This window comes from Periophthalmus magnuspinnatus, chromosome 1 (assembly GCF_009829125.3).
Source record: "Periophthalmus magnuspinnatus isolate fPerMag1 chromosome 1, fPerMag1.2.pri, whole genome shotgun sequence".
Lineage (NCBI taxonomy): Eukaryota > Metazoa > Chordata > Actinopteri > Gobiiformes > Gobiidae > Periophthalmus > Periophthalmus magnuspinnatus.
The window spans coordinates 9,867,098-9,879,066 of record NC_047126.1 but is presented as its reverse complement, the minus strand read 5'-3'; the positions used below and the strand labels follow the sequence as shown (position 1 = coordinate 9,879,066).

At 37.7% G+C, this 11,969-nt stretch overlaps 2 protein-coding genes across 2 annotated transcripts; both read right to left on the bottom strand.

The window, feature by feature from the left end:
* Positions 1 to 838: 838 nt before the first annotated feature.
* stra6l (STRA6-like) lies at positions 839 to 9,948 on the bottom strand. The gene is made up of 18 exons (XM_033986933.2): positions 9,610 to 9,948; positions 9,283 to 9,352; positions 9,089 to 9,189; positions 8,838 to 8,968; positions 8,477 to 8,597; positions 8,136 to 8,181; positions 7,090 to 7,212; positions 6,918 to 6,991; positions 6,712 to 6,820; positions 5,195 to 5,348; positions 4,703 to 4,778; positions 4,546 to 4,627; positions 4,333 to 4,381; positions 4,143 to 4,260; positions 3,945 to 4,064; positions 3,700 to 3,863; positions 2,770 to 2,913; positions 839 to 2,686 (listed from the first exon to the last, which is right to left on the bottom strand). Exons 1-18 carry the CDS (start codon positions 9,630 to 9,632, stop codon positions 2,466 to 2,468), a joined length of 1,926 nt encoding a protein of 641 aa, XP_033842824.1. The 5' UTR covers positions 9,633 to 9,948; the 3' UTR covers positions 839 to 2,465.
* A 363-nt stretch (positions 9,949 to 10,311) lies between these two features.
* On the bottom strand, positions 10,312 to 11,912 carry spink4 (serine peptidase inhibitor, Kazal type 4). The gene is made up of 4 exons (XM_033987232.2): positions 11,771 to 11,912; positions 11,622 to 11,653; positions 11,423 to 11,535; positions 10,312 to 10,478 (listed from the first exon to the last, which is right to left on the bottom strand). The coding sequence occupies exons 1-4, from the start codon at positions 11,826 to 11,828 to the stop codon at positions 10,412 to 10,414; spliced, it is 270 nt and encodes an 89-aa protein (XP_033843123.1). The 5' UTR covers positions 11,829 to 11,912; the 3' UTR covers positions 10,312 to 10,411.
* Between the last annotated feature and the right edge of the window lie 57 nt (positions 11,913 to 11,969).

Genomic DNA, 11,969 nt, shown 5'->3' with positions numbered 1-11,969 from the left:
CAAAAATGTTATACATCAACAACATACTATACAACAGTGGTCCCCAACCACCGGGCCGCGGAACGGTACCGGTCCGTGGATCAATTGATACCGGGCCGCGGGCCGTCCCAGAAATAATTAATTATTATTAATTATTATTAATTAATAATTAATTATTTCTGTTGTATTTATTAGCTGAGTCTGAACAATCGTTTATTTTGAAAAATGACCGGATTCTCTCGGTTACATTTCCGTCACTTGAGCACCGACAACTTAACCACTTAGCGTTCCGACGGCCCGCCCGCGTTACACCTTTACAGCAATGTACGTGTATTTCTGCGTCACCCACACAAACAATCTACACATCAAATGAAAGCTACGGCATTCATCTTTCTGAATATGTAAACCATTTACACCTCGAATCACCACAGTGCTGACAGGAAAGCCGTTTTTACAGAGAAGTCAGAAATGTGAATCTGGGCTTCACTTACCATTGAGCGCTCTGGTTCTGTCAAACATCAACATATTCACACAAAGTTGGTCTCATTCGTTCCGTAAAGGTCCAGAGAATATAATCCAGTCAAGAAATTATGTCCACAAAGGAAGTTAGAGCCTCCATGTCCAATCTGCTGCAGGAAAGTGAAATCTGTTCCGTCACTTCTCCGCGTAAAAACACGAGACTGGATATAAAGATCCGCGCGTAAAATTATGCGCGCGTATTGCGTAATTTTACGCAGCAGTTTTGCGTTTTAAACATAACGAAACGGACAAAACAAAGGAAGTACGCGACCGAGGACACTGTGGATGTTTGTACAAATTAAACTAGAGGCATCTCGGACCCGAGCGGTTCGTGGAACCGAGTGAAGATCTCATGGTGGACTGAGGAGTAGAGGGACCTTATGTTTTGATGGACTGGATGCTGTTCCTGATCGGTAAGCGTGGTTTATTCTGCTATTAACTTAACCCCCCCCCCGGTCCGCGGTGATAAAAAGGTTGGGGACCACTGCTATACAACATACAACATTTAACATACAACATACGGCTATATAATACACTGATATATTTTTATTGAAAGTCTTGTTGTGATAAGCCTTTGACAGCCAAAACAAACTGAATATTGATAAAATCAGAATTGGGGCCAATGTGGTTGGATGGTGCAGATTGACAGCCTCACTTCCTTCTAATACTTTAAAATATAGTCTGTCTGTGTTTAGACACATTCGAAAACAAATTTACCAACGAGGCTGCAAAAGTGTATCTAGATGCAATGATTATTTTACATATTAATTATTGTATATCTTGTTGGTCTCAAGCATGTGAAACAACAACAAAACCTTTAAAGTCCTTATATAATCAAGCTGTTAAGATACTGGACAAAAAGCCACTGCGATATCATCGTTGTCCAATATTTGCACAACATAACATGTTAAACTTTGACAATTTAATTAGCTATTCAAATGTGTGATTAGTCTTTAAAATCTTAAATAACACAGCGCCTCCTCCAGTGAAAAAATTTGTGCAGCTCTGCTCTGAACAAACAGCCAGATCCTCCAGGTCCACAAGTCACAATGACTGCAGATTACCTAAACGAAGCTCAGACAGCTTTTTCTTTCAAAGCCATCAAAGAATGGAACAAACTGCCACAAAGTCTGAAACTTTCCTCTGACATGAAAAACTTTTCATTTAATGTTAAGAAATTATTATTAGAGAATCAGCAGTGTCAGCATTAAGAATGGTATTTGGTATTATATAGTGTTAGTGAGATTTTATTGTAAAATTTTATTGTGTAATAATTGTTCATTTGTAGTGTGTGAGTATGTTTATATTGTATTTCTCACCTGCTCAAGGACTACAGATGGAAACTAGCTTCAGCTATAATCTGGTGTAAAGCATCTTTAATGATTTTGCACATTGTCCCTGTCAAATAAACTAATAAAGAAAGAAAAGAAAGTCCAGGGTAGCTGACTATAGCAGTGGTCATTTCTTATCAGTATATGGAGTAAATAAGGGGTCAATGAATAATAAGCACTAAGGGTGTCTTGAATGGTCCTATATTAATCCAATACATTATTATTATTATTATTATTATTATTATTATGAGTGAGTTTGTGAAATACTGCAGTCTGCTGCAAATAGACTGCATTATTAACAAATTAACATCAGCAAAGATGACTTGGCAACATGCCAAGTTCAGATTAAAAGTGTCCATTACCCCATTTAAGAAACTGAAATTATTGTCAATTATTGCTGTTTTTCCTATTACATCCATTGCTTATTTATAAATCAGTGGGGTCCTTTTGGACTGGTGTGCAAACGTCCAGGGAACACACCAAAGCAGTTGCATACGTACACTTTCAAAGCACATGTCATTGTCTCTGGGGTCTCAGGCTTTCCAAAAAGTATCTTCATTTATCCTATAACCTCAGAAATTAAATTCGGAAAAATGTAGGAACAAACAATGCCTATAGCGCTGCTGGTGTGGAGTGTCATGTGTCTGTCTCTGGTGCAGAGTCTGAATGTATATCAGCTCCACTCCTCTGAGTTTGAGAGGCCAGGACCACAGCCTTGACCACTGTGTCTGTGCAGGAGAAAGTTAAACATGAAGTTGTAGAGAGGTGGTGTTTCCTCAGTAGAATCAGGTGTGGGTTTCTCAATAAAGTATAATATAATGCCCAACGTCTGCGACTCCTGTTGTTCACCGATGGATCTGGAAAATGAAAGATATTTATAGGCAGAGGAAGAAGTGACAATACACAAACATACACGCCCATACAGACAGGCAGCACTGACCAGATGGTGTGTTGCTGAATGCGGAGTATGCCGATAAGCCTTGTCTCTCCAGAGTGTGGGAGACCAGCAGCTGACAGAAGCACACCATTACTGGGTTGGTGTGGTAGTGGTCAGCAGTGATCATTCCAACCCAAGTGCTGTAACCTACAATTACAAATCAATGGGGCTGCAAGATTAATAGCGATCGAAACAAAACCACAAGTAGAGCGAACACAAGCAAAACACAAGTACCCTAATGTCCTCTACAAACAAAATATTCTGTCTTATTCTCAGTGGTGGATGAAGTACTCAATTTTGTTACTTATGTAAAAGTACAGATACAGAGGTAAAAAGTTGCTCAAGTAACTTTAGTGACAGTGATTAAAATGATACGTATTGTATGTGGTCAGCAGCAGCAATACAAATCAATTTCTTAATATTTCTTAGGAATTTTGTGTAATTATTTTTGTTTGATCAAACCCGAAGCTTGAACTCAAAAACTCAAAAACTCAGAAACTCAAAATAACCCCTTAAATCATATGAAAAGTACTTTTTACTTTTCAGCCCAGTTAAAAAATGTAGTGGAATAGAAAGTACAGATACCTGCTCTCAAATATAGCGATGTAAAAATAAAAAGCACCCACTGTAAAATCTGTAAAATGTATTTAAGTAAAATACAGATCGTAGAGAACACAGTACAGAACTTTAGTACTGCTTATACTGCATGAAAACTGTGAACCCTTTTCTTAGATCTGTACAAACAGGCTCTTGAATGTGATTCTTGTATTGATTCTTGTTTGTCAGTTCATGTTTAATTTTGTAGCCTATTCTGACGGGCCATAACATTATAACATCTTTTTTGTAGCTCATCTGAACAATTTAACATATTCAAAATGACCAATGCATTGAACTTATTATTCTGATTACTGTACTTATCCGTAAGTGTTCAACCTGGGTCCATATGTTCATATCCTCTCTGCATGATGGTTCGGTCAATGCGAGACACCAGCCATGTCCCCACCACCACGCTGTTTAAGAGTCGGACGATGCAGTTACTGATTCCCATCACCACGTTATAGAAGAAGAAGAAGTAGTTGAAGCAGTGGAATGCCTTCCTGGGAAAAATACAATCAGAAAAGCATTTGGTTAATCAGCTGGTGAGGTCGAGAGGTATTTGAAATAAAAACGTTGCCCACCTGTTATTTAGTGCAATGGGTTTCTGTTTATCAGTTGGAGACATTTTGTCTTGAAGGAAAAATATTTGCACTAACACCACTTGAATGATCACAAAGAATATAATAATGCCGATTGTGAGCCTAGATGACAAGAACAGGACATATTACACATTTTTAATAACTATCTAGGTAATTTCCAGAAGTCTAGAGATTGCTTACAGTATAATTCCAAGGTTCTTCAGCAAAGTCAGGATCTGTCCATGTTGAATGGGGAGAACAAAGATGTAAACAAACGCCAAGGCAAACAGGAAGTGGACAAAATGAACAATCAGATAACCTAATATGAAAAACGTGTTATAGTCGCATGATTAATATTCCAAAAATGAATATGTGAATGAAAAGATCGTACCCCATAGTGTAAAAGCAATCTGCCATCCTGAGTACCTCGCAATTGAAGCCTGCACAGAACAGGCGCATGTAAATAACTCAAATACACCTTTTCAACAGGTACGTACTGAACTCAAACATTAAATATATGAAGTAAGATATATGGAATTATGTAGCAAAGGAAAAAAAAGATGTTTTCTGCGTGTATATGAAAGTCTGTTAGTGTATATCTTACCACGCTGATAGCTGAACCAGGATTGTGAAATTTATCAGGTAGAAAATTCTTCTGCCCTTTCCACAGTCTCTTCATTTGTTTCCTGTGAATAATCAAGATCACTTAAAAAACATATATTTCTATGTGGGCCACAACATTAAAATAAAAGTTTACACACCTGTAACATGCAAGCACATGGCAGACATAAGCCACTGAGTTGAGACTTGCAAAAATAGTAGTTGCCAGCCAGCACTCTGCACCAAAAACAAGGTTCAAAGCATAGGCCTGTCACAATAATCCCTATATCGACTTATCGTTCAATATATTATAAATGGAGCAATCATTTTTGGGGGGCAATGTCTCATGTGGTACTTTTTCTTTGTACTCGTGGAATATTTTTTTTCTGCAATATGAGCAGATTTGAGCTGTAGAAGCTTTAATTATGAACTAAAATGACACAAACTAATTACTTAGGTGCTGTATTCTGCTATTGCTTTATACAGCTCAACGATGTTTAACAATATTGCACATTTAGAATACTTTTTTGTGAATAATGCTGCTTTATGGTTTGGTTTCAGTATTATTGCTTATCATCTATATTTGTTTGTGTGTGTTTCATGACAGACAAAAGTCATTTACTGCAATAATATTTGGTACACTATCAACTCACTTCTTGAAACATCAATAAACTCCTCCAGTTGTGGAATCACAGCAGCAAAAGGTTCAGTTTTGTTGCATGAAATAGTCACGTTCTTCAGTGTTTCTTTCCATCTGTCAATTTGTCCAAAAGCCACATTACTGAGACTGTAATCTGCCAGTGTTATCTGAAAAACAAATAAGCAAAAAAATATGAATAAAAAAAACAAAAAAACAACAACAACAACCCCAAATCCCAAATCTATAAATACTAACATCCAGTGGTGGAAGGTCATGAAGTACAAGTAGTAAAGTATTTTACTTAAGTAGACATTAAAAGAGAAAAATGCAGAATAAAAACCTTTCAGTCATATGCACCGCTAAACAGAACTGTTTTGAACCTGGATTTAAACATTGTCAAAGTAGAGGCCTGTCTCACATCTTCAGGAAGACTGTTCCAGGTTTTAGCTACATAAAACTGAAACGCTGATGTTTAGTCCTGACTCTGGGCACCAGCAGGAAGCCGGTCCCTGAAATCCACAGAGTGCGAGATGGTTCATATGGCACTAACAAATCAGAGATGTACTTTGGTGCGTGCTAGGCCATGGAGAGACTTGTTCACAAGCAGAGCTGCTTTAAAGTCTATTCTCTGAGCCACAGGAGCCAGTGCAGAGACCTGAGCACAGGACTTATGTGCTTGTACTTCCTGGTTCCAGTCAGGATCCGAGCAACAGCGCTCTAGAGATGTAGCAGGCCGTTACAGTGGTCTATTCCTCTACTGCTCCTACTGGAAACAAATGCATGGATAAGTCTCTTTAAGCCTGGTTTTGACAGTATATTTTTGATCTTTGACATGTTTTTAAATGGTAAAAAGCTGCTGATGTGATTGATTTGATGTGACTGTTAAAGTTCAAGTCTGAGTCCATTATTACCCCTAGATTTATAGAGAGAGACTGGAGGTGACTGCTGACACTTTCTCCATGTTTCTGTGGACAAATGACTTCAGTCTTGTCTGAGTTTACCTAAAGAAAGTTGTTTTGCATCCACACACTGTTCTGTTGGATGCAGTGGCAGAGTGAATCCACTGGTCCATATTCACCTGCTGCCAGTGAGACATAGATCTGAGTGTCATAGTCATAGTTGAAAAGTAAAAGTACTTTTCATGTGATTTGACGGGTTATTTTTAACATGTTCGTGGTACCATCCTGGCTAAAGTTTTCGAGTTCAAGCTTCAGCTTTGAGCAAACAAAAACAAATATACAAAATTGATAAGAAAAATGAAGAAATTGATTCGTATTGTTACTGTTGACCAAAAAATGCATAATTTTGAATCACTATCAATACATTTACCACTTTAAACACTAGTGTGAAATACTTTGTACTTGTAAAAGTACATTTTTAATGGGTACTTAAATACTTTTACTTAAGCAGATTTTTTCATGTGATAATTTTAATTTTCCTTGAGTAACTTTTGGCCTCTGTATCTGTACTTTTACTTGAGTAACAAAATATAGTACTTCATCCACCACTGTTAACATGTCAAGATATTACCGTATATAGACCGATAAGTGATATAATGGCGGTGCCGATGAGCCTGTTGGGAAACTTGAAATGGGGGTCCCACTCATACACCTTTCTCTGGAACCAATTTAGTGGTTTTCTGCAACAAAGGTTAGTAAACAAACGTAACATTTTAATGAGGTAATGCTATAGGGTTTGGCTTGTATTAATTTTAACGATCCCAGATAAATACTTACATTTCCTCAGGTGTTTTTCTAAAAAGTCGTTTAACATGCTGCATTTGGTTAAGGTGCATCAGCTCCTCTGTCTCCTGCCAGCAGCAAAATATTAATAGAATGAAAGTTACTTATTAAAATCAATTTGCCACACAAAAATGACACTCATTACAAGTCAAACGTGTAAGGTTACCTGCTCCAGCTTAAGGTGTATCCGAATGGCTTTCACCAGAATATACACAAAACGTCCCAACAGGAAAAGTAGGGAAAGGATGCAAGGCCACTGGATTATCAGCTTTTGGTATCTACCCAAAACCTAATGCAAAAGACACATACACAATCAATACTTGATACTTTGCAGTAACATTACGCTGGAAGTGTCCTATGTACATCTCTAATGATTGAATGTTTAAGAGTTATCATAGTGACACAATGCACACATTAACAACTGACAAAAAAGTTTGAAGATTGTCTGAAAATTCAAGAAAAAGCACACAATGGATTTAAACAACACATTTTCAGGACCAATAGTGAAAGTGTTCATGGTCCTGTTTGGGAGATTGATTTTCAACAAAAAGGTGAGAGTTACTAACTTAAAAACAGTTGGCTCACGCTATAGCTTGTCACTGTAATTTTATGTATGAGTAGGGTGACCAGATGGCCCTATTTACCTGGGACAGTCCCAGTTTTGAGCTGTGTCCCCTCTCCCAGCAGATTTATCCAAAATCTGTTATTTGTTAGTTTAACAAATTATAGTTTTATACAAGAAATGTTCAAGGTATCTCTATATTTGACCAATCTGACTCCCCGCCAACAACAAAGAGGGGAATATATTGTCATTTGTTTAGCTAAAACACAGAACCGTGAGTGAAAATGACCATAAGGCAGAAAAATGCACCAACAGAAGTCCCTCAGATTATATACTGACCCACAAGTAAACTGAGAATGGGCAATGTTACACGCTCTTTTCACAATTTTATTTATACCAGCCATCCCAACCCAGGTGTGTCCCAGTTTTGAATTTTGAAAATCTGGTCACCCTAAGTATGAGAGAGAGACATATTTAACAGCACAGTTCAGCTTTATGATCAGATTGTGTTAAAATAAAGCACAGATTAAAGTCTAACAAAGCCTCAGACAGAGCAGTGCCTACAGTTAGCATCAAACCCCTAGGCAATGTTGATGACATCAGATGCAAAGTTTCAAGTATGTTATTTAAATAAATATTTAGTGACGTACCTTGCCATCAGGACAAGTGAATGTATCCCAGATCGTGACAATAATCCTAAAACACAGAGAGTTAAATAACAATAAACAACAAACATTGTATTAAAGGTGCACTATGTAACTTTCTGGTGGGTTGTCCGCCACTTCCATGTCTCTATCATTACTTTGTTTCTGTTGCTAAAATACCTTGAAAAACACTCTCCGCAGATCTGACCCATCTGAGTTTAATGCCATACTGTGGAACTCCAACCAATATTAATAACATGTAATGGAGATGAGCAGGTGATGGGGCCTCCACCAGCAAAGTTTCATAGAGTCCTTTTAAATGAAATATAAACTGTTGTATATTTTACCAGCAGATTGAGTACAGTAGTCCCAGTGCAGCACCCACCGCTCTAAAGTTTGTAGATAAACAGGCAAAGAAAGGAAAATAGGCCAGTCCCACTTCTATGGCTCCAATCAAATACACTATAGCTGATAGGAAACAAACACATTTGTGGGAATTGTAAATACTACATTTCACACCAGCTAGTTACTGAGTTGCTTTAATCCTTATGAAATACTGAATAACAAATATATTTCATGTGCGTCCTTGAAAACAGGCCTAACTATACCTATGATGATCTATAGTACATTATAATTTAGGTTAGAAAAGAGATGTAAGAAGGTAGTTTATTGAGTTTACAAAACCTTAGAAATCGGACCTTCTCCTACCTCTGGCCCAGGTCGGGACAGTAAATGGGATGTATCTGTCAGAGAAGAGGAGCAGGACACTTGAGGACACAGCACCAAATGCAAAACCATAAGACCAACGGTTACTGAAGCTGCCAATGGTATCCAAAGGTCTGTCATATACAAATAATCATAAAAGTTCACAGAAAGCAAAAAAATGTACTTAATTAAGTAAATTACTTAATTTACTTTATACTACTATACTACTACTACTATACTACTTGGTTACTTACACCACAATCCCAAATCGTCCATCTAAAAAGGGCAGTTTATGGTCAATGGAGTGTTTTTGGGCTCGTTTCTGAAGAAAAGAGAGCACTCCTAAAATCATCACCTGTAAATATATATTCTATTTAGCAATCAAATTACTACAGTTGAAAGGATACAGATACAGTAATATATGTATGTCTCTTGATATTTGACTCACTGCTGGTAAAAGAGAAATATGGAGGAAAAGCTCCATCGAGATGTTATTCTTACAATCCTCCATTATGGGTCTGTGAAACAGGCAAAGATTCATTCATTTAAATAGGTTTGCATGAACCAAAATGAAAAAAAAATCATTTTGTAATAGTAAATGTTGATAATGAAAGCCATGACGTCAAAATGTCCAATAAATATCACGATGATAGACGTTAAGGTGAACATTTATACATGTGTGCATCTCCTAAAATACATCTGGTGCGTTGCGTAACATTGCAAATGACAGGCGCGAGCCAAACTGAGACAAGATAACATAAGAAAATGTACTTACAAAAGCTCCTCTTTGTTCTGCATCGTGATGGATGGGTGCGCGTCAGTGTGTTGGTCTAAAGTCAGGTGAGTCCACTGTAGAGATGAAGTAGATTTAGAGTCTCATTTCCTGGTTTTGAAGTGAACTTTGATCCAGAGTCATTATTTTCCTTCTGTGCACGGTCTGACTTTCTGAACTGCTGCTATTTTTCACTTCCCCTTTGAGTGCACTGTTTGTCTGGATTACATAGTGGTACAAGCATGTTCCATTGACCACACTGTCAGTGTAAATGTGAGATAACCTAAGGCACATTCACCTCAACAGGTCTTTTGTCACATGATTATTGTATTAGTGTTAATGATTAAACAACACTACTCCTGTGGTTGTATTAAAATACAAACTTCCTAAGAAATTACATTTGCTTTTGTGGATGAAGAGTGCTCCTAATTAATAATAATAGGCCTAAATAATAATAAATAAATAATACATCGACTTATATAGCTCATTTTTGAACACTCAGAAACTTTGCAAACAATAAGAAAACAGTAGAAGAAGATGGTGGAACTGATGGGGGGAATGCCAGATTGGACTGGTGAGTTTTTAGTAGTGATTTGAAGTACTGCAGTGAGTCTGAGTCTGGAGGCTATAGAATATATAAATAATGCAGAATATATAAATATGTGAAATAATTACATAACATGACCTTTATTTGTACTATAAATTGTTATAGCAATTCCAAAGAATCACAAATAGCTCTTTATTGTAGTTTATTTTGTGTCATCATGCCATCTCATGCTGGAAAAATGGTCCATGTCGTCTCAGATTAACTGCACTCTAACCGACCACAGCAGCTCTCCTCCTTGACAACCAGTATTTCCTGCTTTGTCATTCTGTGAAAAAAAAAAGCTTGTGTTATGTTGCATTTATGTTGTGGTGTTCAGATCATGTTATAGTCTCAGATTAATTACATTTTATAAGAACTATCAAACGGGTTAATTCAAATGTGAAACCCGGTGACTTCTATTGACTAAATCACAATACTGTATTATACATATGAAAGCCAACAATATGTATTTACCATTCAACTTAAAATTATAAGAAAACTCTGTGTGTAGACCCTGCGCTGGCTCCTGGTTCATATCAGGCCAATTCAAAAAGGTATTGACAGTGTTTAAGTATGTGCACTCTATGGGTCCTCTTTCTCTGACAGACTCACTGCAGCCCTATACTCCACCCAGAGCCCTGAGGTCAGCTGACCAGCTCCTGCTGCTGTGCCCAAAGTCAGACTCAAGACCAGAGGTGACAGAGCCTTTTCTGTGGACTATGGAACAGCGCCCTCTGCCTGTCACATCTTTAATACAGTTTAAGATGAGACTGAAAACCAACCTCTTCTCCCTGGCATTTAATTCTAGCTATACAGGATATCTTGCTGTTTTATTGTTCTTTTCCTATGTTTCGTATTATCTGTATATTTGTTTTTAGTTGACTGTTATGTGAAGCACTTTGGTTAGCTTAAACTGTTTTTAAATGTGCTCTAGAAATAAACTTTAATTGAATTAAAGAAAAAAAAACAAAACAGAAGTATTGAGATCATTAGGTTGAGAAAGTTTCTCCTGGGCCTAACAGCTCCTGTGGGCTATTTTTTAATTATGGTATTAAATTCATGAAATCTACTTCGTGAGTATAACACCAATTCTCCTCTAGAGGGCGCCATTTGTCATTTTCACATGGCCTGTTTTTCCTCCAAATTATAAAAAGTGCAGTCAGACTCCTCTTGAGGCCGTGTGTTGCGCGCAGGCCCATTAAACACGTGTCACGTGTCCGTTTTACTCACTGTTTCTCCACGCACAGGGCGCACTCATTGGCATAAGTCTTTCCATCGCTGCCACAAACAGGAGCGAGGTTCATGGGACACGCCATGATCTCCTCCATCTCAGGACACGAGGCCTAAAGAACAAAAAACACAGCTACTTTGCAACAATACAGACATACATCATTTGGCTTTCATACTGCGAAGAAATAGTACTAGTCACCTTCCTGGGGCCAGATTTCTTGGCATCATCATCTGACAAAAAGAAAATTGAAATCTCAGTCTAAATAAGGTTTTATATAAAGAACTTTCCACTACATATACAGGGACAGCAGTGGCCTATACACATTGAAGAGTTCAGAAACCTCCTACCTGCTGTTACTGCTGCACAGACGAGCAGAAGCCCCAGAAAAACAACCTTCACAGTCATGGTGGTGAAAGAACAACCCAGAGACTGACACAGTGAGGCTCTGTTATCAGCAATAAAACTGGTGTGGGAAACAGGCAGGTGAAGTGAACACACCTCTCTTTATAGCCTCTGTCAGCTGTGCTCAAGTCTAGTGTTATTAAA